Here is a 27,902-nt window from a genome sequence, read left to right as displayed (position 1 = left end):
TCACTGCGGAGGGAAGGATTTAGAAATCTATGCTGCTGCATTATTGTTTTGATACCACAGATAAAATAGCAACAGGTCAGAATGAATGGGGATTGAAATATTACAATTCTTGCTTGCTTCCTTATTTGTTAGCCTATTAAGAATAAATTTCTTAAGAAGTTGATTTAAAAAGACATACACTTCCAGGCTGAGAGCATCATGGTACAGTATGGTGGATGGTAAATGGAGGTAATATTGAAGTATCCCACTAAGGCTCCTCAGTTTAAGTGGATAAGGACTGGAAAATATTACAGCATACTCACATGCTGATTGGAATGACAGCAGAGGGGGAAAATTGATGAGACAGAACAGAAGAGAGTGGCAACAACTCTGAGAGGGAAGTCCTTGTATAGGAGAGTCTGGGCTCCAGCACACAGTGGGAGGTTTGACTTCAGACAGAAGCACAGGCAATTCATCCCATTCCATGTAATGGGAGGGAGGCAAACGGTGGTGGTGGAAGGATGAAAAACTTCTCTTCAATTGCTTAAAAAAAAGAAGTGAAATAAGCAGTGAAGTCATCAGCTGAGAGTAAGGAATGGGGAGAGCATAAAATACTGTAGCTGTCTTAAAGAGTGGGAGAGTCATCTGACCAGAGAAATAAGGAAGCACTGCCAGAAGGCATTTAGGGTCCTCTTGGGGTTTGTGGTCATGATTTTAAAGTGAGGTTAGTCCGTATGGCTGTATATTTTTCTCTAGCTGCATCCGGCTGCTGAGGTGTAGAGTAGATGGAGAGTTCAGTTACCTACAGTTGGCAGACAAGTAAGACAGAGGGAATGATTATAAAGATAGACTACCAAATCTAACTAGATAGGGGAGAGGGGAGTAAGGGAGCGATCATTTTAAGGGATTGGCTCACTCGATTGTGGGGGATGGCAAGTGGCAAGTCTGCAGGGCAGGCTGGCAGGCTGGAGATGCAGGGAAGAGGTGATGTCGCAACTTTCCTGGAGGCAAGATTCCTTCTTCTTTAGGGGACTACCTCAGTCTTTTCTCTTAAGGCCTTCAACTGATTGGATGATGCTTTAAATATCTTCATAGTAACATTTAGACTGTTGTTTAACTGAAAACTGGGTGCCAGGACCTAGCCAAGTTGACACATGAAATTAACTATCATAGAAATGTTCACAGAAAAGATTTAGGTAGTAGAGAATTTTTAAAAAAATCACTGCCCAACCATGAGTTCCAAAGAACACAGTGGAAGTTAGTTTAGGGAGAAGTGTTAGATTAGGACAAATAAAAAGAGAAACAGCACTTTCCAGGGATGAGAAATGCTTTTCGGTGGTTAAGGGCACAGATTCTAGTGTCAGAGCACATGGTTCAAGACTGGGCTTTATCACTTACAGGGTGATTCTGGGCAGGTTCTTCAACTAACCCTCAGTTTCATCATTTTAAAAATGGATAATAAGATGAGGGAACGGCTTACTGCAATGGCTGGCATGCAGAAAACACTAAAAAATGTTAGCTTTTATTATTATGGGAAAAGACTCAATATTGTACATCTATCAATTCTCTCTCAAAATTGTTCACAAATTTAATGTCATTACACTTAAATTTCCAAATTTTTTTTGACAAATTGACTTTAAATTTTATTTCAATAAATAGCGTCGGCTTTCCACTTGGGAACAAACATGTAAACTGTTTCTATAATTTTAGGCTAGGGGAAGCCTTTCTAGGGATAACATGAAACCTCATGTCATAAAACTTAAAAAAAAAAAAAGAACCATAAAACTTGCGGACTACTGGGTATATAGCTAAAAGGACTGAAGGCAGAGACTTGAACAGACTACTTGTACATCCATGTTCACAGCAGCATTATTCACAATAGCCAAAAGCTAGATGCAAACAATGTCCATCAACAGATAAATGGATAAACAAAATGTAGTGTGTGTGTATGTACATGTATGTACATACACACAAACATACAATGGAATGTTATTTAGCCTTAAGAAGGAAGGAAATTCTGACACATGCTACAGCAGAGATGACCCTTGAGGACACTATGCAAAGGCAAAGGTCAGTTACAAAAAGACAAAGGCTGTGTGCTTCCACTTACATGAGGTATCTAGTCAAATTCATGGAGGAAGAAAGTAAACCTGTGGTAAGCAGGGACTGCGGGGAAGGGGAAGCAGGAAGTTGTTGTTTAATAGGTATAGTTTCAGTTGGGCAACATGAAAAAGTTCTGGAGGTTGGCTGCACAGCAGAGTGAATACACACTGAGCTACACAGCTAGAAGTGGTGTGTATTCCAATACAATTTAAAACTTTAAAAAGACAGAAAAAGTAAGACATTTTTTCAGAGCCTTACAAAGCACTCCTAAAAAAAAAAATGAGTAATAGCCACAAACACTTTGGAATGATAATAAAGGGAAACTGGCCCAGCCATGTACCAAATATACTGTGAAATTATAATAATTAAAACAGTGTAGTAATGAGACTAGAATCAATTCTGTACAGGCAAGAATTCAGTGATATAAGGATGACATCACAATTCAGTGAGGAGAGACTTTCATTTCAAATAATGTGGGGTCAATTAGTTAATTATTAAGTTCCGTTTTGTGGCTGGGGACTATCAGAGTTGTGCACTAAAATATATTCTGGATAAATTGAAACAAAATTATTTTCATGTATCTCACTTCCCTTTATTATTATTCTGCCTTTCACATAATTTAAGATTATTTTGGCAGTCTTCTCTTCATATTCTATTAACCAACTGGGTAACACCTATACAATAGTGATGCTCTGAAATTTAAATAATCTTACAGAAATCTGACAGTCAACAAATGGAAAATATAAGTATAACCTGTCTTAAGAAAAATCTTTTTAACAAAAGAATTCATCTAAAATGGTAAGCTCTCCTTGGTATTTAAGAGTATTTAATTTACAAGTTTCATTAAATTCTGTTTTGTTCACTTTATCCATCCTCATAAACGTGATCTTGGGACTGATAATACACAACACCTCTGCAGTTTGAAGGCTCTGTAGTCACCAACCTGTTTGGACCTTTAATATCTGAGTATCTGCCAATCATAAAAGGTTTCCATACTTTACTTTTTGAATACAGCTGACCCTTGAACAACATGAGATCACTTAATATGCAGATTTTTTTCCGTAAATATACAGTCAGCTCTCCATATCCACAGGTTCCACACCCGTGCATGTGGAGGGCTGACTATGGGGCCTGGGCATCTCCAGATTTTGGTATCGGGGCAGGTCCTGGAACCAATCCCCCATGGGATACTGAGGGACAACTGTACAAACTTCCCATTTTAAGTTACTAGGTTAAAATATAGTCCATGCCAAGTCAAAAGACTGATAAAAGGGAACACTTTACATTTTGGGGTTTAAAAAATACCTTTCACAGTGTGGTCAGCAGAAGGACTCCTTAAGATGTCCAGATCTGGCCTCCAGAAGCTGTGAATATGCTACAGTACACGGCAAAGGGACTTTGCAGAGGTAGTTAAAGTTACAGGCCTTAAGACATTACCCTGGAATATCCTTGAGGGTCTCATCTAATTATAAGAGCCCTTAAAAGCAGAAAACTTGCTCTGGACGGAGGGAGAATAGATGTGGCAGAAGGAGAGGCCAGAGATAGCCGAAGTGTGAGAAGGACTCAATGCACTATTGCCAGTTTGAAGATGAAGGATGCAGATGAGGAATGCAAGAGGCTTTAAGCATCTGACAGAGGCCTGGCTGACAAACAGCAAGGCATGGGACCTCAGCCCTACAACTGCAAGCAACTGAATTCTGGTAATGACCTAATGGGCTTGGGGGCAGATGTGCCCCGAAAGCCTAGGCCGCCTGACACCTTGCTTTCAACCCTGTGAGGCCTACAGCGGAGGAACAGCTTAGTCCGCCAGAGCCGCTGACCTAGGGAAGCGTGAGGGAATGAATCTGCACTATTTTAAACCACTAAGTTTTTGTTACTGTGGGAATAGAAAACAAATATATACAGAGATTGGGTTCTTTTCTCTTATATACTAAACCAGAAAAAAGGGAAGAAAAGAAAAGAACAGAAAAGAAAAAAAGAGCACATACTATCAGGGATAACATAGAAGGGCAGATTTTTTTTTTTTTTTTTAGCCAGACTCATGGGTCATGAGTGGTAGGAGAGTCACTGGCCCAAGAAATATACTTGATACAAAAAAATTAAGATTAGTTCCTATTAACTAGTTAATCTTGCTAAAATTCAGGAACTGACAATGTTTTTGGATGGATCATCTTCCAAGGAGTGATTAAGATATAAGTTCAAAAATAAACAGGCTAAGAACATTTCTTTAGTTCCATGGTGTTTAAAAAAAAAACAACCCCGTGTCAAAGAAGAATATTTGATATTTTTCCTACCCCGTTCCCATGATCCACCCCCGCTTCATTTGGTCACCCTATTCCAACAATCAAAGCTAAAATTCAGCAATGTACTAAGTAAAAGTATAAGGAAAAAACCCAGAAGTAGGTATTTGACACAGGAGAAGGAGGATCAGATGACATTTTCATGCCATTGAAGTATTGGCACCATTCCTAATAAAACTGCGTGGTTAAAATCCTATTCATTTGGTAAATATTTACTTACAAAACACCGTCTAGTGTCGGGCCTGTTCTAAACACTGGTGATAGTATGATGCTATCAAGGAACTTACAGTCTAGCGGGATGCACAGAATTATAATACATGCAGTGACTGAGACATGCAGAAAGTACGAGGGCACAGAGTTCAGCCAAGTCTGACGGATAAAGGCTAAGCCACGGCCCAAAGGAGCCAGGGGTTAGAGACGGTCAGCGCTGGAACAGGACATTCCAGATGGAAGGATCAGCATGCACAAAAGATACTGAGGTGTGGACCAGTAGAGCAAGCCTGTTCAGATAACTTAAAAATTTCACTGCGTGAGCCTAAGAGTATGTGTGGGGATAGGGGGTGGGAGGGGGCTTGTTGGGGACTGATAGGAAACGGGCTTTAACAGTCAGGGGCCAAATCATAAAGGGCATTAGATTTTACCCTGGAGGTGAATTTTAAGCAGAGAAATGGCACAACCATTTACGTTTCAGAAAGATTACTTTGGTCACAGAAGGGAAGATGGACTAAAAAGTAATACTAAAGACTGCAACTAGTAAGAAGGCTATTATATTATAGAAACAGAGATAATGAGGGCCTGAACATGAGAAGCAACAGTGGAAATGGGGATAAGGGAACCAACTGAAAGAATGTTCAGAAAGTAAAACATGTGAGAGACATCAGAGGTTCCCAGCTAACTGCCATTCTGACTCCCTGCCTGCCTTCCCCACAACTTACCATGAAGGCCTGAAAAGCCAGACACCCCCCTTCTCAGCTTCATCGCAGTCACATGTGAGTCAATTCTGGACAATCTCTTAGGAAAGGAGGGTGGCTCTGGCAAAGCCTTCCCCTTCTATTTAAATGACAGAGGTACATGAGGAACAAGGGCCCATACACCTGTCTTCCGATCCTGCTGAATGAGGATACTGTGCCTGGTGCTAAGACAGTCCCTTTACAACTATGAAGGGACAAGGCAAGAACAGAAGCCAACATGCTGAGGATAGCAGAGTGGAAATATGGAAAAGTCTCGGTCCATGACGACCCGGCTGAGCTGCTGAACTAACCTAGGGACTGTTATCTCTGGATTAAGTATCCTTTCAGTTTAAGCCACTGACTGTCAAGCTCTCTGTTACTTTCAGATAAAACTGACCAAACTAAGAGACAAGGCCTGGTAAATTGAAGGGTTTGTAATCAAGAGGAATTTCATTTTACTCCCAGGGTTCTGGCTTGGGAAACTGAGTAGAGGAAGGTGCTAGTTACCAAGACAAAATGACAACACAAGAGGTACTCGGGTTGGGAGTGGCCAGAGTAATGGGGAAGGGTCTGAGGTGGGGAAAGGAGGAAAGGGAAAAAAATCTGTTCCTGGACATTCTCATTTAAAGTTATTATGGAATCATGTAGGTGAAAACTATGTTTAGATGAGCCTGGAACTCTTTAACTAGATCCACAGATGTACAGGAAGTCAGACCCTGTCAGGCCTGCATGAGCTCACGCTCTCTTGGAGAAGGCTAACGGAGGCAGGAGGATCAAAAGAATGGAGTCCAGACAAAAACTTTCTCTTTTGAAGAGTCCTAGGAAGTGCTTCTTTTCTATCACAACTCTCAGGATGTACAGATCCTATTTAAAAATAAGAGAAAACTGTTTATGGAATGAATCTACAAACATTATCATGTTATTACATTTTTTATTTTATAAAAATTCATTAGTATAATTCATCAAGATAATCTGAAAAACACAAATTCTGGATCTATGACAAATGAAGACTTTGTACTAAAGTGACTATACCAGAGACTGTCCCAGCAACTGAAACTGATTTGAATCATGAATCACATGCTTTACTATCTGTACCAGTACATTAGCAATGTGTGAATAACCTCATTCCCAAGACTGAAAATAACTCCAGGACATGTTTTATTGGCGGTAGATTACCCCACAGTACAGAGAGGAACATAATCACTGAGAAGGCAGCAAGCAATAATTGAGCAGCACTATGTGAGATTAAGTAACCTTCTGAGGGGATACTACTCCTCCATGAGAAGTCAGATGACCCTGATACGATTATTTTCATATATGTGGCAGAGTTTTGGATGGAAAGAAATGATCAGCGGCTCCCAATCTAGTGAACAGGAGAAAAACAGCTAGAGTAGGCAACAGTCTCACACAGAAAGAGGCCCAAGGGCACACAGCAAGAGGTCCCTATACACAGTGATTATAAGCACAAACCAAAGGTTGATTTTCATGCTTACAAAGTTTGGACCAGATAGACTAGCTGATGTACTGCAAAGGCAGATGACAGCAATTCTCATCAAAGGCATTTATGATGAACAGCAAGTACTACCAAAGATAAAAGGAATTTGCCCTTGACATGAAGCAAAAATGCTTCAAAAACCAAAACTGACTTGAGAAAATGAGTATAATAAATACAAAATTGTAGCTCAACCCATTGGCCTTAACTCTAAAACCTAACTCTGATCACCCTGCTCCCTACCAAGAAAACTTCAAATGGTTCCCCACTCCCTACCCCGCCTCACAGATGCCCCCTCAACCTTCACTGCAGCCCCAAACTAATAAAAGTTCTCACTGAACTGAAAGTTTTGTCTCCCTACATGCATCCTACACGAGTCATACTGGACCAGCTGGTTATCTCCCAAATCTAACCTGTGCGTTCCTACTCCTGCACCCCGTTCACGCTGACTGTTCTCTGCCTGCAGAAACCCCACCAATCCCCCAAGTTCTGCCCCCTGTATCTTTCAGCAGTCTCCTCCTCCACATCTTGTCCTGCTTGTATCAAAATCATGCCATTCTGTTTTGAATTGTTATTACTGTTGCACCTCCCCTAAGATATTCTAAATTCCTTAAGAAACGATAAGTCATTCATTTTTGTGATTTTTACAGGGTCATAACTAAATAATTGTAGGTTGCTGAATTAGTGACATAAAACACAGACCAAAAGCCCTCATGAGAACCCACAAGTGCAAGTTCGTAAGAAGACTAATAATTCAGCTATTTACCATTCTGATTCCTATGTTCCTTCTCGTCCTGCTGATAGGAAAAAGCAATATGTAAGAAATAAATATAGGAATTATTCATTAGAGAAGATAATGAAATAGACCGTGGTCTAGAAATTCTAGATCCTATTCGTAGTTATCTGGACAGGTTTAACCTACCCTTTTCTCTACTTGCTTCCTCTGTAACTACCTACTTCACAAAAGTGACGTGAAGATCTTTGTTAACTAGTTAATATTTTTAACATCTTTCAGAACACTCCTCCCTTTAACGTACTGGTTTGAATAGCATCTCTAGCTTTTCCTACACCACATAGCAATCATTTTTGTGATTTATAGGATACCTGAAGTGTAAAGAAGCCCATTATATGCCAAAAAATATATTTTCAGTTTTATTTAAAAAGGCAATATGCTCTCTTCCTCTACTTTCACAGATTTCTTTTAGGCTGTGAAACTGTGGCCCTCTGGTCATTGCATAATCCTAACTGATAAAGGGGTTTATAATCTAGAAGAAAAAGCACACTGTGCTCTCAAGAGCAGAATATAGCAGACGGATGGTTTGTAACAGTCTTCATGAACAAACAAGAAACCAAACTCAGATCACTGAGGGGGATGGGGGCACAGAAACATTAAAAGGGCAATAAAAATTCTTGAAACATAAAGGCATCCACAGCTATCCACAAAAAGTTTAAATCTAGACAATTAGTTTTTAACCAGTAACACAGCCCAAAGACCTCACAAAGTACACACTCTTCTAGAATCTCTAGTTCTGATTATTCTTCTCCGTAACTTTTTCTATCGTGTTCCACATTTCTCAGGATAGTAACCTACCTTCCCTTCACCTCCCAAGTTTATACGTGAACTCAGCTGAGACTCACGTCCCCAGCAGTCTCTATGCTCTTCGGACCTAATTCCCAGATTGGCATGGGAATTCCTTCCTACTCAAGATGTTACACTGTAAATTAAAAAACTTAAAAACAATGCAAGGGAATAAACAGGTAAGATAAGTGAATGAGAACCAAGGTTCCTGACCTCTAGTACTAATGCTCATCTGAATCTTTAAACCAACAAAAACAATGATGGAGACTTTTTCACTTGTCAATCCATTTTACAAGAAATTTTAAACACTGCAGGTAGAGGTAACTCCTTATAAAACAAAAACTAATCAACCAAAAGCAAACAAACCTAAGCATGCATCTAACTGCAACAGTTAATTCTGTACTGGGTTATCTCAACTGCAATTACAAGGCAAACCAATCTTTGGACTCGATTCTATGTGCCTGCAGTACTCCAAAGTTATATGACATAATAAACAAGTTCGTTCCGTCCTCTCCAGTGGTCACGTCAGATACCTGTTGCATCACCTGGAAGGTGGTCTCCAGAATCTAGGAAAGGAGCGGAGCACCACTATGATCCCTAAATAATTCAGCTGGGCTATTTTCTGGATAAATTTTAGCCTAATTCATTTTAATGAGGTTGCCTTGGGGGCAAGGGGGTGTTGGCTCCTGTTCATCTTTGGCTTCGACAAGCGGTGACTTTCTGGACTTAGAGGGGCTTGGGAGTTTCTGATGACTTGGGCACCATGAAAAGAGATGTATGGTTCGGCAGAAGAAGAGACAGACGGGAGAGCAGGCAATCGGAGCGGGATAAACGGGGCAGCCCCGCAGTCCAGTTGGAGTGGGAAGTCCGATCCACGATGAAAGCTTGGCGGAAAGGACACTGCTCGTCGGCCGGACGGTCGGGCCCAGCCCAGGGTCCGGGCCAAGTTGGGGCAAGCGAGAGGTTCAAGGAGAACCGAGTCTTGCAAAGTCCTGGGGCAGCCCGGGCGACGCTAACACGCGCGAGGACGTTTACGGGGATTAAAAAAAAAAAAAACAAAACTCCCCTCCCCCCATCCCGAAGAACTAAGCGGGAGGCGGCGACGCGAGGCAGGGAATCCGCGGGGCCGGTCCGAGCCGACCCGCGGAGGGATGCCGGCCTGGGCCGGGCTCGGGCCGCCGGGGCCGTACTCACCATGTCGTACACGTTTAGCACCACTAACTGGTTAGCCCCCATCCTCCTCCCGGCGGCCGCCGCCTCGCCCTCCAGCCGCTCGGTCTCTGCGGGGCCCGAGGCCGCTCCCACCCCCGCGGGCGCTTCGGGGGGCCGGAGCCGGGCACTAAGCGCACTGCCCGGCCCGCGGCAGCCGGGGCGGGAGCATCGGGAAGCGGGTCGCTCCCGGGCGCCGCCGAATAGACCCTCCGCGCCTACGGGGTCGGACCGCAGGCAGCCCGCTCCGGCTCAGGCACCTCCCACGGCGGCAGACACGTGGGGGAAGGCGTGGCCCGAGCGAGGGGCGGGCGCCAGGCGCCCGGGGGCGGGGCCGGCCGGCGCCGGGGCTGGGCCCGCCTGCGCTCTGGCCTCCTCTGCTGCGCTCGGACCTAAGATGGCGTAGTCTCAGCCTTCTCCGCCCGGGAGGACCAGGGTCCCAGAAAGACTATAGTTCCCAGCATGCAGTGAGGAAGCGCAGAGGCGGAGTCTCAGTAATGCGGTCCTTCCTCGGGGCCGTCGACGACAGCTCCCAGCATGCTGCGGGGGCCCGGCGCGGCGGGCCAGGCGTTCCCGGGAGACTACAGCTCCCAGCATGCAGTGCTTGCGGTCGGCACTCGAGCCCTTGCTGTCCGTCCTTGAGGGCGGTGAGGTCTTCTGCCTGCAACCCACTTCGCTGCTGCTACGGTTAGTTTCTGTTGCGTCGAGCTCCATGAAGAGAAGCGTGGCGAAAACATAGCGTTGACCCTGTTTTTCAAGTCCCTGGTCACTTTTCTTTTTTTTTTTTGCAAGGGGAGGGGTGGGGTAATAGAGAAAGGCGGGTGGGGGAAGGGGTGCAATGTGCATCCAGTTAATCCTCAGTATGGAATTTTATATTTTCTACTTCCCTGCTGAGATGGGAAGAGTACAGCACTCATAGATTAGCACAATCCTAGAACACAGTAGGTGCTTTTGCGTTCATTTAAAAAAACGTTGCAGTTGAACATGTGTAAGCACATTTGACTGTGCTTTATGATTGAATTACTGTATTCTGTTGATTCTTATTTTGTGGTTGGCTTTATTCCTTTGATAACTAAGCTTAAAAAGCTAAAGCTCTCAACTGTTCTTATAAACAGTGAGCGGTACATATATGTAAATTTTAAAACGGTTTTATCTCAATGAGTTGTTCTTCCTGGAATAAACTTTGTTTACCTCCCTCCCCCCAGAAATGTTATGTGCCTGTCTTTTGTCAGGAAGTGTTGTAGATCCTGGGGAATAGAGAAATTAACGGGAAGGAGGACAAAGTATCGGTGACATTTGCTTTGTAAAGAGTTAAAATAGGATGAAGTGATCAAGTTTCCTCAGATTGGGTGCAGCAGGAAGGTCTTGGTTACCAGGTGAGGTTTATTTAAGCTGAGCTCTGAATGACAAAAAGCCAGCCCCACAGATATCAGCCGACAGATATCCCATTAAAAGGTATCAGCAAAGCTAATTGATTCAGCCCATTAGGAAGCTATTCCACAAGTGCACACCAAAAAGTGGCTTGGATATTGGGGTTAGTGGGGGACACTGAAGAAATCAGATTTGGAATATTTTGGAAGTAGAGTCTACAGGACTTGCCAATGGATTGGATGTTGAGTTTGTTAGAAACACTCAAGGATAACTTCTAGATATTTGAATTGAAAAATTGTGCAGGTGGTGGTGCCATTTATAAGATGTGAAAATTGGAAAGAACCGATTGGGAAGAGGGAGGTCAAGAGTTACGGTTTGATCATGTTAAATTGGAGATACTTTTTAGACACCCATGATATCAGGTAGGCATTTGGAAAAACCAGAGTCACAGTCATGATAAACTCTAAAGTTTTGGGACTGATTGGATGACTCAGGAAAGTATGTAGCTTAACAAAGATAAAGGGGCCAGAGACAAAGCTCTAGAACCCTTCATGCAGAGGTCAAGTAGAAGAGGAAGACAAATCACTGAAGCAGGAGGAGAATGTGGTAACACAGAAGCCACAGGTGTTAAGATTCAGCAATATGGAGGTTACGTAGCCTTGACAAGAGCAATCTCAGGGGAGGATTGGGATTCAAAGACTGTCTGGAATGGTCTGAGAGGTGAATTTAAGGAGAAGAAATGGAGACTATAGGCAACTTGGGTCAATAGTGGGATAAGGCTGTGTAGTCAGTGGAGGACATTTTAAAGATGGTACGTACTAAGATATACTTGTAGGTGGAAAGAGAGAAATTGATGATGGAGAGGGGGAGGAGGTTTCCAAGGGCAAGGTAAGAAGGGGAAGAGATCCAATGCACAAATGGAGGGGTTGACCTTTAGTAGGAAGGATGCTTTATCCATAGTGACATCCTATAAGGTAGATGCAGGTACACAGTGATGATGCGGAAGATAACAGAAGACAAATGAAGGCAGGCATTCTTTTCTGATTTGCTTTGATTTTTCTTGTGAATAAGAGGCAGGATGATCACTGGAGAGTCAGAGAGGGGAAGGGTGGGGTGTAGGGAATTTGAAAAGAGAGAAGGTGTAAAATAGGGGAAACAAATATCCTGAGGAAATAGGGTGGAATCTCCAGGCACTGTTGAGTGACAGTAAATGCTGTGTGCTTGATTGTTATTTGTCTGTCGTCTGGTTGTGGACAAGGTTCTAAAATTCATTTTTAGTGTACCTAGCTGCTTTGCTTCCCTCCCCCTGCTGCCTTCCTCTCTTCCTAATACAACTGAACAAAATGCGGGTGTGGGGAAAGGCACTATCCATTAACATCTCATAACACCTCTTACTGAGGGCTCAAACCACTGGTTCATTTCACCTGTTACTCTAAACACTCGCTTTGTCCTTTGTGATCTCAGCTACTCTCACAGCTGTAACTATTGCATGTGTGCTGAAAAGTCTGATGCCCCCATCTCTGGTCCCTATCTCTCTTTTGAGCACCAGGCCAGCATAACCCGCAGCCTGTTGGACTTCTCCACCAGGTGTATTTGTTTTTTAATTGCTGCTGTAACAAATGACCACAAACTTAGTGGTTTGTAACAACACAACACAAACTTATTATCTTAACAATTCTAGAGGCCAGCAGTCAAGAATGGGTATCCCTGAGATAAGATCAAGGACTGTGTTCTTTCCAGAGACTCTAGGGGAGAATCTGCTTCCTTGTCTTTCACCTGCTGGAGACTGCCCTCATTCCTTGACTCAGGGGCACATCACCCTGACCTCTATTATTGCATTGTATCTTCTCTGACTCTCCTGCTCCTTCCTTTCACTTAGGACCCTGGTAATTACATTGGGTCCACCTAGATAATCAAGGATAATGTCATCTCAACAGCCTTAACTAATCATGTCTGCAAAGTCTTTTTTTTTTTTTTTCTCCTATGTGAAGTAATGTATTTGCAGGTTCTAGGGAATTGGATGTGGACATCTTTGGGGAGCTATTATTCTGCCCACTGTGTAGGATGTCTCAAGGTCACTTGAAGTTAATCAGGTACAAAATTGAATTCACTGATGATAAATTGCTCATGGAATTTAGGTATCAAGCCACCAATAACTGAAATTATCCATTCACTCATTGATTCATCGAACAAGTATTAAATGAGTACCTTCTAGGTGTCACCCACTGTGTACCACTAGCACTCTGTGATAAAACACATGACTCCTGCCCTCATGAAGCTTACAAACAAGTGGAAAACAGAAAAAAAGTATGTGTTTATTCATTAATTTATAATTTACGTTGAAGGGCACAAGTAGTGGTGGAGCAGAATAAGGAGATTTATTTGGGGTGGTTGTCGGGAAGCAGAAACGATTCCAGTAATATTAACAAAGAAAATTTAATATAAAGAATTGTAAATGGGGTACTGGGGGCTGGAAAAAAAAAAAAAGGAACACGAAGTTATCAGGGAGGTTGTAAGCACCAGAAGCAGCTATCACCCTGAGGCCTGGGGGAACAAAGAGTTTGGGATTTAAAGTTTTAAAGCTTGGAGGAGAGCCCTGTTGAGGTGGAATCCAAAACCCTGAAGAGAGAAGTTTGGCAGGCTGCTGCTGCTGGTGCCTCTGAGGGGCACAATGACGTGGGTCCTGGAAATTTTTAAAAACTTCCAGCTGGACATCAACCATTGCTCCTGAAATCTGCTGCCCCTGCTGGGATGAAGAAGCATGACTAAGTTCTCGCTGACAGGAAAGGTGGGAAACGAGAAGTCCTCTTCCTCTTCCTGCTGCCAGCATCCTTCTGGTGCGGTACCCGGTACTAGAGAAACCTACCAGGGAGCCAGGTGGAGAGCGGAAATGTCTTTTGCCTGGCCTCAGCGACTAGAAAGGTGGATTCGAAACTGAGAGAGTAGCCTCATTACAACCTACACAGACAATTACAACCTACACAATCCTGAAGGGAGACCTAAGTGTTCAGAGCATCATCAAGGAAAATAAAATTTGAAACTTATTGCTATCTGAACTGCGTTGTAGCGATGAAGTGAATCCAGCTGTCTTTTTAAAAACTATTGAAGTATAACTGACTTACAATATTCTATTACTTTCAGATGCACAACATAGTGATTTGATATTTTTATAAATTACAAAATGATCACCTTGATATGTCTAGTTACCATCTGTCACCATAAAAAATTATTCCAATATTATTGACTGTATTCCCCATGCTGTACATTACATTCTTGTAACTTATTTATTTTATAGCTGAAAGTTTGTACTGCTTAATCCCCTTCACCTATTTTGTCCATTCCCCAGCCCCTCCCCTTTGTTAACCACCCATTTATTGTCTGTACTTATGAGTCTGATTTGTTTTGATTTGTTCATTTGTTTTGTTTTTTAGATTCCACAAGTGAAACCGTACAGTATTTGTCTTTCTCTCTCTGACTTATTTCACTAAGTATAATACCTTCTAGGTCCATCCATATTGTAACAAATGGCAAGTTTTTTTAATGAGTAATAGTCCACTATATACGTGTGTGTGTGTGTGTATACACATGCGCACACACACACGCATACACACATCTTTATCCATTCATCCATTAATGGACACTCAGATTGCTTCCATATCTTTCCTATTGTATACAATACTGTTTCCTATTGTATATAATAAATAATGCTGCAGTGAACTTGGGGTGTGTATACCTTTTTAAATGATTGTTTTTGTTTTCTTTGGGAAAAGACCAGAAGCAACATTGCTAAATCATATGATAGTTCTATTCTTAATTTTTTTCAAGAACCTCCATACTGTTTTCCATAGTGCTGTACCCATTTACATTCCCACCAACCAATCATGAGGGTTCTCTTTTCTCCACATACTGCCAGCACTTATAATTTATTATCCTTTTAGTGATGGCTATTCTGACAGATGAGAGGTGCTATCTCATTGTGGTTTTGATTTGCATTTCCCTGATGGTTGGTGAAGTTGAGCATCTTTTCATGTGCCTCTTGGCCATCAGTGTGTCCTTTTTGGAAAATGTATATTCAGGTCCTCTGCCCATTTTTTAATCAGGTTGTTTGTTTTGTTTGATGTTGAGTTTTATGAGTTCTTGGGATATTTTGGAGATTAACCCCTTATTAGATGTATGATTTACAAATATCTTCTCCTATTCAGTAACCTACCTTTTCACTTTGTTGCTAGTTCCTGCACTGTGCAAAAGCTTTTTAGTTTGAAGTACTCCCATTTGTTTATTTTTAGCTTTTGCTGCCCTTGCCTGAGGAGACCTGTCCTATAAAATATTGCTAAGATTGATGTCAAAGAGTATATTACCTATGTTTTCTTCAAGGAATTTTATGGTTTCAGGTCTTACATTTAAGTCTTTAATCCATTTTGGGCTTATTTTTGAGGATGGTATGAGAAAGTAGTCCAGTTTGATTCTTTTGCATGTAGCTGTCCAGTTTTCCCTACACCATTTATTGAAGAAGCTATTTTTCCCCCATCGTATATTGTTTTCTCCTTTATCATAGGGTAAATAACCATGTAAGCATGAGTTTATTTCTGGGATCAATATCCTGTTCCATTGATCTGTGTTCTGTTTTTGTGCCAGTACCATATTGTTTTGATTATTGTAGCTTTGTAGTGTAGTCTGAAGTCAGGGAGTGATTCTTCTCAAGGTTTTTTTGGGCGGAGCTATTCAAGATCTTTTGTGTTTCCAAACAAATTTTAGAATTATTTGTTCCAGTTCTGTGAAAAATGTCATTGGTATTTTGATAGGGCTTGCATTGAATCTGTAGATTACCTTGAATAATAGTATGGTCATTATAACAACATTAATTCTTTCAATCCATGAGCAAGGTAAATCTTTCCATTTGTTTGTGTCATCTTCTACAAAGTCTTACAGTTTTCCAAGTGTAGGTCTTTACCTTTTTGCTTAGATTTACTCCTAGATAATTTGTTCTTTTTGATGCAATTATAAATAGAATTAATTTATTAATTTCTTTTTCTGATAGTTCATTGTTAGTGTATAGAAAATGCTATAGAAAAATGCAACAGATTTCAGTGTACTAATTTTGTATCCTGCAACTTATTGAATTCATTTACTAGTTATAATAGTTTTTTGTTTTGTTTGTTTGTTTTTGGTGGCATCTTTAGAATTTTCCATATAGTATTTTGTCGTCTGCAAACAGTGACAGGTTTATGTTTTCTTTTCCAATTTGGATTCCTTTATTTCTTTTTCTTATCCGATTGCTGTGGCTAGGACTTCCAATTCTATCTTGAATAAAAGTGATGAGTGGGCATCCTTGTCCTGTTCTGTTGAGTATGTATGATGTTAGTTGTGGGCTTGTCTTATATGGCCTTTATTATGTTGAGGTATGTTCCCTCTGTCTCCATTTTGTTGAAAGTTTGTATCATAAGTAGATGTTGAATTTTATTAAAAGCTTTTTTTGCATCTATGGAGATGTTTTTATGCTTTAAAATAGGATTTTTATTTTTCAATTTGTTAAAGTGGTGTGCCACATTGATTGATTTATGAATATTGAATCATCCTTGCACCCCTGGGATAAAACTCACTTGATCATTGTGTATCATCCTTATAATGTATTGTTGAATTTGGTTTGCTAATATTTTGTTGAGGATTTTTGCATCTATGTTCATCAGTGATATTGGCCTGTAACTTTGTGTGTGTGTGTGTGTGTGTGTGTGTGATAATTTTGTCTGGTTTTGGTATCAGGATGATACCGGCCTTATAAAATGAATTTGGAACCATTCCTTCTGCAATTTTTTGGAATAGTTTGAAAAGGATAGATGTTAAGTTAACTGTTTACTAAATGTTTGGTAGAATTCACCTGTGAAGCCTGTGGTCCTGGACTGTTGTTTGTTGGGAATTTTATTTTTAATACTGATTCACTTTAATTAGTGGTAATTGGCCTGTTCTTATTTTCAATTTCTTCCTGGTTCAGTCTTGGGAAATGGCATGTTCCTAAGAATTTATCCATTTCTCTTAACTTTTCCATTTTGTCAGCATTTAATTGTCCATAGTGAGGTGTTCGCTTACACCATGGTGATAATCATATTGCAATATATAAATGTATCAAATCAACACCTGTATACCTTAAACTTACACAATGTTATATGTCAATTATATATATAATTTAGCAGTAACCAGCAAACGTCACTGTCTTTTTATCCCTATGTTCAAATGCTTGCTCCATTGTACCTGCCGTAACACTCCCCTCCACCAGGACATTTCCCCAAGTCACCATCAATAAAAGCTTTAGCAACTGAACCACCACCTTGAACCAGGAACTGTTTGTGTCCCACAAACCCTCCAGGTTGGTGCTATCTCTGCCTGCAGGGTGCTGGGTGAGCCAGTCTCAAGTCCCCTCCAAACATTTGTTTTCTTAGACCACTCGAATTACCACCTCTGTCAGTCCAGGTTCTCTGAGAAACAGTCACCAACATCAGACTGAATGTGCAACAATTTTATTAGGGGAAATACTTGTCTGAAAGGAAATAGGAAGTTGTGGAAGGTAGGGAGAATCATCTGACCCACATTGAGAGAGAGAGAGAGAGACAGACAGACAGACACACACACACACACACAGAGAAAGTGAGTGTGTGTTTGTGTGTGTGTGTGAGAGTGGAGGTGTCCTTAACTGCTGTGCAACATGAGACTTCAGGAGTCCTTGAGGCAGGCTGGCAGGTGTCTCATCTGTGAAAGTATCCCCAGCACACTCAGTCATCGGAGGGGTAGTGGCTTGGGGGGTGTGGCCTTGGTGCAATGTGGTGGTGAATTTCAGGGGGCAGCAGCTCATGTGCTGGGTCAATTACACTCCTGCAGTAGGAGGTCTGCCACAAACCACCCATCTTCCTACCAGCCTACCTACATCAGTACCCATGAACTCTGGCTTCCCTCCTATAACAGTGGATGAAATGTTCAATTTCAGCACTTGATCTGGTTTTGTTTTGCCTACTCAAGGATTTTGGTTCAGCAGTTACCCCCTCTCTCCCCTGGATCATCAGTTTTCCCTAGCCACTGGATCATTCCTATCAGTACTCAGTAACACCTTCCTGACCTCACCTCTGCCTCCAGTTGCCCTCCATTTCTTTGCTCCCTATCACGGAAAAAAAGAACTCCTTGAAAGAGTTTATACTTGCTGTCTCTACTTCTTTAATTCCCATTTGTTTGTTCACAGTGACAAGAGACTTTTTATGATTAATTAAGTAGTATAACTTTAGTGTAGTAGGAAACCACAGTAAGAAAGCAAATATCACCTGGAACTACATCATTTTGAGTTTTGTGACTAACATCCTTCCATTTGTCTTTATGCACAGACACATCAATTTACATAAAGAGAAAAATATGCATGCTATTTTTCTGTTGTTTGCTGCTTCCACAGTTTTGAGGGGTTTGTTTATATCCTTTCCTCTCTACATCTCTGGACACATCCCCTCTCCCCCTCCCACAGTGGACAGACATACACAAGCACACATGCACATGATGTACACAAATGGTGTGTATCCTTCCATACTTTTCTCTGGTTCTCATGCACAGAGCTTTCATTTTGTTTATATAATAGGATCATAGTATAAGTACTTCCCTGTAGCTCACTGTTCTCATTTAGCAAAACCTTGTGAGACTTCACTTACCAACTGTGTGACCTTAAAAAATTATTTACCCTCTCTGTACGAGTTTCCTCATCTCTGTAATGGGATAATAGTAGTTCCAATCACATAAAGTTGTTGAAGAGGATTCCATAAATTACTAGAATAATTTCTGGCACATAGTAAACACTAAGAAATAGTTGTTTTTATTGTATTTGTTGGCTGTTTGGATGTGCTCTTCTGTGAAATGACCATGTGTTTTGCTCATTTTGTGTTTGGTTGTTTTCTTTCTTTTCTCTGTCACATATTTCAGGTCTTGTTTCACCCTTTCAATAAAGATTTTAACGATGCTTCTCATGTAGGTCATACACCTTTCATATTAAGTTTAATTCTATGTAGTTTGCCACTACAATAAATTATATTTTATTTCTGTTGCCAACTGTTAAACTATTATAGAGAAAAGGTATTGCTTTTTCAGATTTCTTTCAGGTTTTTCATGTAACTTTTAAAAGCAAGGTTTTAAATTTTAAATATTTGTCTCATCTTGAGCCATCTAATGATCTTATTTGAGTAATTCTTGTTTCTAATTTTGGGTTTCCTTTCAATCTTACTGTTGAAAGAGAGGATTTTATTTCCTTTTCCCAAGCATTTATAATGGTTATTTTACTTCCCTCTTGTAATGTCAGAACCTTCAAAACAGTGATTAATAGCAGGTATCCCTGTCTTGTTCCTGATCTTAGTAAAGTAAGAAATCCTATTTGTAGATAATAGTTTTGGTCTGTGCCCTTGGAGTTCCATTTGACTTCTGATCTTTCATTCGTGATGTCTGTGCATGGATTTCAGACTCGTTTACCCAGCCTCTACAATCACATAAGCCAATTTTTTTGTTTGTTTGTTTGAGGAAAAAGGAGCCGATTTATGAATTTAAGTAAGTCCATGGAGAGAGTGAAGAACATGGACTAGGGTACCTCCACCCTGGCTGGGCCCAGTACAGCTAAAGCTCAGCACACCCTCTGTCTCCTGCATTCTCTCCCCATAAGCCAGTTCCTTTAAATAAATCTCTTTACACACAGACTCACACACACTCACACACACACTCACACACTTCTACTGATTCTCCTTCTCTAGTTAGATCCTGACTGTTCAAATACTAGTTGTTTAGAAAGCTGTGATCACATTTGGACAAATGAAGAAGCTTATTTTGAGCATCAAAATCAAATTTGAAAACTTAAAATTCAGACTTAGAGCATCAGTTTCCTATTTTCCAATATAATAAGGTGTGTATCTCATATGTGAATCTACCATTAGAGAAACTTCTGAAATACCTTTTACAGACTATTGAAATTTATATACATTATGAAGTCTTTTATACATAAGTTAACTTCAGCCATATAAGGTTTCATATGAAAAGTCTTATGCAAAATAATAACATTTGACACACTTATATTTTCAAAAATTTACTTTCATTCTTAGGAAAGATTGTAATAGCCAAATTTAGGTGGTTTAAAGTTTTTTTTTTCTTTAAGCCATATAAAAGTACATAGACTACATTAAGATAAATGTAAACACACTAAGGATTAATTTAATAACATGCATTATATACAAAAATAGTTTTGTTTTGAGTAATTTAAGAACACTTTTCAGATTTTGAATTTGGTGATACTTACTATGCACTTATACTTAGTAGTTCCTAGTCAAACTTATACTCTCAATATAAGGATAGAGACACTCCCTCTACATACATACATTTGTAGTCAATAAACTTCCATTTTTCTTAATCATTCTTTTGTTTTGTTTCAGGGTTGTGAAGTGGTACATCAATAAATGCACTGTAAATCCTCAGATAATAATACAAGTAGCTCAGAGCTAGAAGACTGAGGAACAGGAGCATCAGGAGAAAGAGGATGGCAGCAACCAGGTAAGTACGGGGACTGAAATAAGAGAAAAAAAGTCATTAAAAGTCATCGTTCACTTATTTTGGTTGTTAACTTATTTAGTCAAATAATATTCAAATAGCTGGCTACAAGGCCATTGTTCTCTGTCAGTGAGTAGTAGGATTAATGAGACATCTTGTCTACCCTCAGGATGTCTACCTCTTAGTGCTTGAGGCTGACCAGAGAGGAAAACAGACAGTGAAAGTGATCAGTATAATGAGAGGGGGAGTCACAAGGTACTATGGGAGCCAGGCATGGGGAAGGCTTCCCAGTGGAGGTGACTTTTGAACTGAGTATGGGTAGGAGTTAGCTGGATATGAGTAAGATTAGGAGTGTTATTGTAAGTTAATTAGATAAAAACGCCTGGGAGTGGTGAAAGCGACTAGGTGGGCATCATGTTTCAGGCCAAGGGAGATGCATTTACAAGGCATGGAACATGAGAAAATCTTAAGATCAGCCCCAGACAGTCTGTATCTAAAACTACTTGAGCATGACTAGAGCTTAGGTGTAGGCCCAGTGGCTAGAGGTGAGGCAGCACAGGTTGTTGGGGATGAGAAAGGCAGCTTTATTCAAGCTACAGAGTGTGGATTTTAGTCTGAAGGCAAGAGGGAGTTTCAGAGGTCTGATACAGAGCTGTCATTTTAGAAGGACGATTCTGATTGTAGTGTGAGGAGTGGATGAATGGGAATTACTCATATGGAGGGAGAAAAGCCAGTTAGGAGGTTTTTGTAATAATCAACTATGATGAGGGTTTTAATTAATTCATGGCTGGAGAAATGGGGAGAAGTGGCTAAATCTAGAGTATATTTAGGAGTTAGACTGGATCAATCGTGGTGATTGTTAAGCTGTAGGGTTTGACAAATACGTTAGAATAAGGGCTGTCTCCTAAGTTTTAAGATGAGGTAACTCTGAGGATGGTATCCTCATTCACTGACAATAGGAAGTTCAGAAGGAAATACACTTTAGAGGGCATGTGTGTTGGGCACATAGAATTTGAGGCACCTGAGGGTCAACCAGATGTGCCTGTGTGTGTGTGTGTGTGTGTGTGTGTGTGCGCACACTTAATTAGGTGCTACTTTCAGCCAAGGTCCAGACATCTGCGTCTTCACCTGGGACTCTGCATGAGTGCCCCCCTTCAGAGTGGATGTATTTCTTAAGCCAAACATTGTGCTGTTTTCTGTTTGTTGTCCTGGTACCTGACTTTAGTTTTCAGTTCCCTTTTAAACCATAATTATTTGTTTGCAGTATTTCCCCAGGTCCCCAGTCCCCTTAGTCTGATCTTCCTCCTCAGTGGTTACAAGCTTAATCTAGTTCCAGTGAATCTCTTCCTTCTCGAAAGTCCACTAACTTAACAAAGCATCTGATGTATGCAGTACTGTGCTAGGTGCTGGGAAAACAATAATGAGGAACAATAGACATGGTCTTCATCCTTAGGCAGCTTACATTTTAGTGGGGACATAGTAATTAATCAACTAATGAGAAAATAAATATATAATTGAACTTGTGATAAGAACTGAGTAGGAGAGGTATACAATGCAATGAAAGCTCATCGCAGGATTTGACCTGGTGAATTGGGTCAAAAAATGCCCCCATTGGGAAAAGATAAATATTTTAAAATGTGAAAAATTAGTGGGGAGGGTATAGCTCAGTGGTAGAACTTATGCTTAGCATGTATAAGGTCCTGGGTTTAATCCCCAGTACCTCCATTAAAAAATAATAAAATAAATTATCAAAGACTACAAGGGTTTTATACAAACACACACACACACACACACACACACACACACACACACACACACACACATCAATAGACAGATAGATACAGCTGTACGTAGATATATAACTTAGAAGACAAATTGAAAGGAGAAGTCAATGGTCCAAGACAGGACAATTTGAGCTTTAATAAGGATAAGTTTACATTGGATTGAAATCCATAAATTATGCTTAAGTCCATGAGTTTATAATATTTGCAGACAAAAAATTTGGTCATCTTCTGAGAATGACCAGAAATCAATTCATTATTGTGAAAATTGAACAAATAAAAAGAAAATACCAAGAAAAAAATTTGAAGAATTAAATAGAAGTAGATTGATAGAGTTAAGAGGTAAAGAGGGGGAAGGAAGAGACTGCAGATGAAGAAAATAGCATGTTCAAAGCTCCTGCTGTGGAACAGAGTATGGAGAAAGCTGGGAACTGAAAGAAGGTTGGTAGGTGTGGAGCTGAGAAAATGAGGGGAACGTGATGCAAAGTGAGACTGGAGAAGTAGGTAGGGGCTAGATCAGAAAAGATCTTGTAGGCTATGTTAGGAAGTTTTCATTTTAAAGAAAGAAATTTAAAGGTCTCAAGCTACTAAAATTAGCATTTGAAAAGATTACTCTGGCTCCAATGAGGAGAATGAGATAGAATAAAATAGGAAAAGATGAGGGGAGAGCACTGTTAGGAGTCTGCTGCAATAATTCAGACCAGAGGTAATGGTAACTTGGATTAGAGTGGTGGTTTTGGGTTTGGTAAGAAGTGGATTCATTTAAGGGCAATGTAAGAGATTAAATGAGTGGGAAGCAGTGACTGTTTAGATGAGCTGGAGGGGAGAGAGAGAGAGAGAGGAATGTGAACTCCAGTTTTTAGTTTTTCATGTTTTTGACTGCTAGGTGTTTGGCTTGTACAATTTTAGATGTGCTATTTCCTGAGAAGGAAACACTGGAAAATAGGGTCACCATATTGTTTAACTCCAAGAGGGCACCATTCACGTTATAGCCTATGTGAATGGATTCTCCTGGAGCTGTGCAGTGACACATAGGACTGTTTGCAATTACTGTGAAAATCAGTTTCAGACAAATAACGGGGTAAGGGAATGGGTGGTAAGATCATGAGTTCACTTTTGGACATGTCCCGTTTGACTCGTCTTTTGAGATAAAAGAAGAGGTTAAGTAGACAGTGGAATATATGGCCCTGGACTGGGCTAGAGATAGGATTTGGGAGTCATGTATTTATAGATGCTAATCAAAATCATGGATATGGATGAGCTTGCCAGAGTGAGAAGCTCAGAAAACCAGGACTGAGCCCTAAGGAAGGTCAACATGTAATGGCTGGTGTTGTAGGATGAGGCTCTCTTTATTAGAAAGAGAGAGAATGGCTACAGAAGGCTAGGAAAACCGTTAGAGCAAAATGGCAGCCAAAGGAAAAGTCAACGCTGATGAAAGGTCGAAAAAGACAGGACTGGAAAGGTCAGATTTAGTGTAGGCCAGTTCCAGTTCAAGATGGTGACAAAGGAGGCTCCCGAACTTCCTTCCTTCCATGGACACACCAATACTATAGCTACATATGGAACAATTCCCTCTGAGAGAAATACAGAAACTAGCTGAGCAACTCCTATATACTGGGTGAATGAGAAAAAGTCAGCCACATAAAGGTGGGTGGGAGAGATTGAGGCACAGTCTCACCAGAACCCCCACCCCCAGCCCCGCAGCGTACAGTGGGGAGGAAACTCACAACTCCTAGCTTCCGTTGGATCCTGAGGACTCGCAGTGGCCAATCCCCTCTCTCACCTTCTGCCCCTGCTCGGCACAGAGGCAGCATTTCCCGGTCTTTCCGTGAAAGAGACCCGTTTGCTTATCTTAAAAGCTGCGATCTGAGGGTCAGGCTCCTAATGTAACACAAATCTCTGCAATCCTCTGCAGAGACTGGAGATGCTGGCAGGTGCCAAAGTTGCACTCTCTCTCTGCCTGTCCCCAGGTCGCAGGTATCTCCCCCAAAAGACTTCACTCATACTTCTGATGCCCCAGCCCCTATGGCTGCTGCTCAGGAGACACGCCACTGGATTGCCTGGCCCTGGTAGCCAGCAGAGCGTATATTCACAGGTCCCACAGGACTGTAACAAATAAAGAAACTGTTCTTATCTGGCTGTTCCCTCAGCATAGGGGAACAGACAGAAAGGCCCATCTCCTAGTCTTCCCCTGAAAGAGGTCTGTTTGCATACTTTAAAAACTGCCTCTTGAGGGTCCAGCTTCCAACCAGGCTGCATCTGGGTGCTGGCTGAGATCCTCCTCTTTGGGACACTGGTGGTCTTGGCACACCCTCAGCTACTGGGAGACACTAAGAACTACGAAGGCAGCTTGGACAGTCTCAAGGGTTTAAGAGAGAAACAGCAGTTAGGGCTGGGCTGAATAGTAAGTTCCATCTCCTATGTAGGATCACTCCTTCATGACTGGGAGAAGTGGCTGTCTTATCTATTGCACGGAAACCAACACAGAAAGTCAAGGAAAATGAAGAAACAGAGAAATATATTCCAAACAAAATAAGAAGATAAAACTTCAGAAACAGACCTTAATGAAACAGAGCTAAGTGATTTACCTGATAAGGAGTTCAAAGTGATGGTCATAAAGATGCTCACTGAGGTCAGGGGAAGAATTCATGAGCAAAGAGACAGAGCATATAAGAAAGTACCAAAGAGACTTAGTGCAGACCAAAGCTATTCTAACGAGAAGTAACTGGTGGCGTGATAAGATAGAAAGCAGACTGGATGGATTCATGCCATAGGGATGGAATATAGGATCATGAGGATTATGAGGGTAGACAAGCCTTTTCAGGAGTTTGTCTTGCGAAGGAGGTGTGAGATAAGGTGGTAGGTGGAAGGGGATATGCCTGAGGTTTTACTTTATTGTTTATTTGCTTAAAAAACTTGAGGGTAATTAAAAGCTTATTGGAAGGATCTAGTTGAGAGGGAAAGTTGAATATAGAGAAGAGAGAAGGAATAATTGATCTGGAATTTCAGAGTGGGAAGGACCAGGGTTTAAAGCACAGGTGAGAGAATTGTATTTAAAGAGGATGTAACAGGATAGAAAGAGGAGTGAAAGGGGATAGATGTTAGTTGGTTTTTATGTTTGGAATCAGAAATAAGGGGAGTTCCTGTCTGATGGCTTCTAATTTCTCTGTAAAGGTGAAAAAAATTTCATTTGATGATTGTTAAGGAAAGGTCCAAGGAGGAAGCTACTCAGATAGGTGGATGTTATGGAGAGTGGAAATACTGGTTGACCAGAGAAAGAAAGAAAGGTTCCCAGGTGGTGCTGGTGATCTATTTGAAGTTGGTGATCAATCTGCCCTGCTGTGTATCTTTCTTTAGAAGTACTGGGCTGCTCCGATGTAGTCCTAGAGAAAGTAGGTAGTTGGGGGCTTGCCAGAGGGGGCGCAAATCCCAAAAAGGTAAAGGAGTACTAGAAAATGTTGAAATAATGGACTTTGTTTGGAATGTAAGGAAATAGAAAGTAAAAAAAGGAGAGACTGAAAGTAGAGGTGGAGGTCCTTTCCGGTGAGAACGAAGAGTTGTAGTGGGTGGAGTTGGATTAGCGAGCTGAGAAGGTCAGAGGACGAGATGTCTGAACTGATGCTTCAGTCCGCAGAGCAGTTCTGATAGTCCTGACAGTGGCCAAGGTGTGACTCTGGGAGTGGATGGCTAGAGTACCAGAGAGGAGGAGCACGCCAAGGAGTAGGAAAGGCCATGATGTTGGCAGGGTTGGCCATGTGGACCCTGGTGGTGGGTCTTGATACGGAGATGAAAACAGGATGGCCTTGAATGAAGGGAAGTTTGGAGAGGACACAGCAATGAGAACAGAGAAAGGATGGGCGTAGAGCAGATGCCATGAGCCTCAAAGGGTGTTTAAAAAAAATTATTTTTTTTCAGAAGAACCAGGATAAATAAGGATCTGGGAGTGGTAATGGTTCCCCAAGGCACATGGGAGTGTGAGGAAATAAATAGCCATCACTCTGAAGAGCTGAAGGGTGACAGACAGAAGGAGAGCTCAGAGGACAGGATTTAGGTGAGTTTGCTGGTTAAATCGTGGCAACTCCAAAGGACAGAGTAGAAAATTGGGGGAAGTGGTTAAGCACTGGGCCAGAAAGCAAGGAAGTAGTAAGATCTTTGCCTCCTGCAAACTGATAATCAGCCCGGTTTGCTCATGAAGAGTGCTCTCTTACTAGGAAGATGTTCACCACCAGCTCACCCCTGTTCTGCCTCTGGTCCCCTTCAGGGCTCATAACAGAGACTGAACTGCAGTCACTAACCTGATGGGCCATCCCTTGTGCTGCATCGTATTTCCTGGCTGCTAAAATCCAGCTTCTGGCAGATGAGCTGGGGCAAATAGGTGAGATCCCCCTTTACTCCTCCTCCTCTCCTCCCTAACTCACCAACTCCCACTTCTGTTGGTGGATACTTGGGTGGACATATGTTCTTAATATACATCTAAATCAAACGTACAGATCTGATGAGAAAGAGAAGTTGCTGCAAAAAAAAACCTGTACATGTTCCCCCAAGCTACCTACAAGTAACACGTGGCTTATCTCATTTGCAGTTTATCTGCACCATTAACCTCCTGTTAGCACAGAGAGTTGAGCAGTCAGTGATATTTAAAGTAGCGCCATAAGTAACTTGATGTTTGTCCTCCACTCTTGTTTAACATTTTCAGAAAACAAAACAAAACAAAAACATAGGACAGAGATGCAGTCATCTGCAGTCCCAACTTTCATATAAGATGTTTCACTCCGCTCTCAAATGAAACTGAAGCTGAGTCCAGGGAAATGCCTTTACTGTCTGTTTCCTGTATGCACTGGAATAATGGCCAGTAGTGGAGGGCTGACTCACGGTCAGTGGGGCCCAGCCATTGTCCTCTCTGTCCCCACTGCTGCAATCTATCATCTGCCCTTACGTGGAGTTGACAGACACTTTTGAAGGGAAAACTGGCTATTGAGGAGGATGGAACTAAAAGGGACCCTAGCTTCAGTAGGGTATATATATACAATTTTAAAAATGTCACATATAGGGCAGAAATATTAGGGTCCCAGGAAAATAGGAGAGGGAGAGGTACGTTTCCTTTTTTGCTGCCACTGTTTCTTTTACTTCCCTCTTTAGAGCTGGATTAGGCTGTAGTCATTACCTGGGAATCACTCCAAAGGTCTCTATTGCAAATATAGCTGTTAGATTACAGAAACTGCAAATTAGAAAAATAATATTAAAGATTAAATTAAATACATTAAAAGACTCCCTGCACATCTCTATGGTAACAACCAAATTATATATAATCTTAGTTAAGGTGTCATTTTCTTGACAAGGGAGAGAATAGATACATTTACATAGGAGCTGTGATGATTTTTTTTCATACGTGTGACTTAAGCTGATCGCTACAAGTTTACTCAGAGCTTGTAAGAGCAGCCTCACTGTCCTCCTAGTGGCTTACATCATTTTGATAATGGCTCCCAGGGCAACAGCAATAATGATATCGATAATAATTAACGATAGTAAGTGTTGGACAGGAATCATAAACAGTTAACATTTATCGAGCATTAATACTTACTGAAAATG

The 27,902-nt window shown here is 41.2% G+C and overlaps 2 protein-coding genes across 5 annotated transcripts in view; both read right to left on the bottom strand.

Annotated features, from left to right (window-relative positions):
- The window catches only part of DESI2 (desumoylating isopeptidase 2), a 32,806-nt gene extending 22,935 nt beyond the window's left edge, over positions 1-9,871 (bottom strand). For 2 of the 4 annotated variants that reach the window (XM_064477246.1, XM_064477248.1), the window contains exon 1: positions 303-9,580. In XM_064477246.1, the coding sequence (XP_064333316.1) occupies positions 303-455 (153 nt within the window). In that variant the 5' untranslated portion in view covers positions 456-9,580. The other 2 variants (XM_064477247.1, XM_064477249.1) reach the window with 2 other exon arrangements.
- A 10,187-nt stretch (positions 9,872-20,058) lies between these two features.
- Positions 20,059-27,902, bottom strand: part of CATSPERE (catsper channel auxiliary subunit epsilon) — a 98,636-nt gene continuing 90,792 nt past the window's right edge. Inside the window, exons 20-21 of the mRNA XM_031438504.2 lie at positions 27,478-27,531; positions 20,059-20,548 (exon numbers count right to left, since the gene is read on the bottom strand). Coding sequence (XP_031294364.1) covers positions 20,392-20,548; positions 27,478-27,531 — 211 coding nt within the window. The 3' untranslated portion in view covers positions 20,059-20,391. The remainder of the gene's footprint in view (positions 20,549-27,477; positions 27,532-27,902) is intronic.

The sequence above is a fragment of the Camelus dromedarius genome, chromosome 21 (genome assembly GCF_036321535.1).
Source record: "Camelus dromedarius isolate mCamDro1 chromosome 21, mCamDro1.pat, whole genome shotgun sequence".
Classification (NCBI taxonomy): Eukaryota; Metazoa; Chordata; class Mammalia; order Artiodactyla; family Camelidae; genus Camelus; species Camelus dromedarius.
Note: the sequence above shows the minus strand (reverse complement) of the source record. Positions and strands in the feature narration are given on the sequence as shown.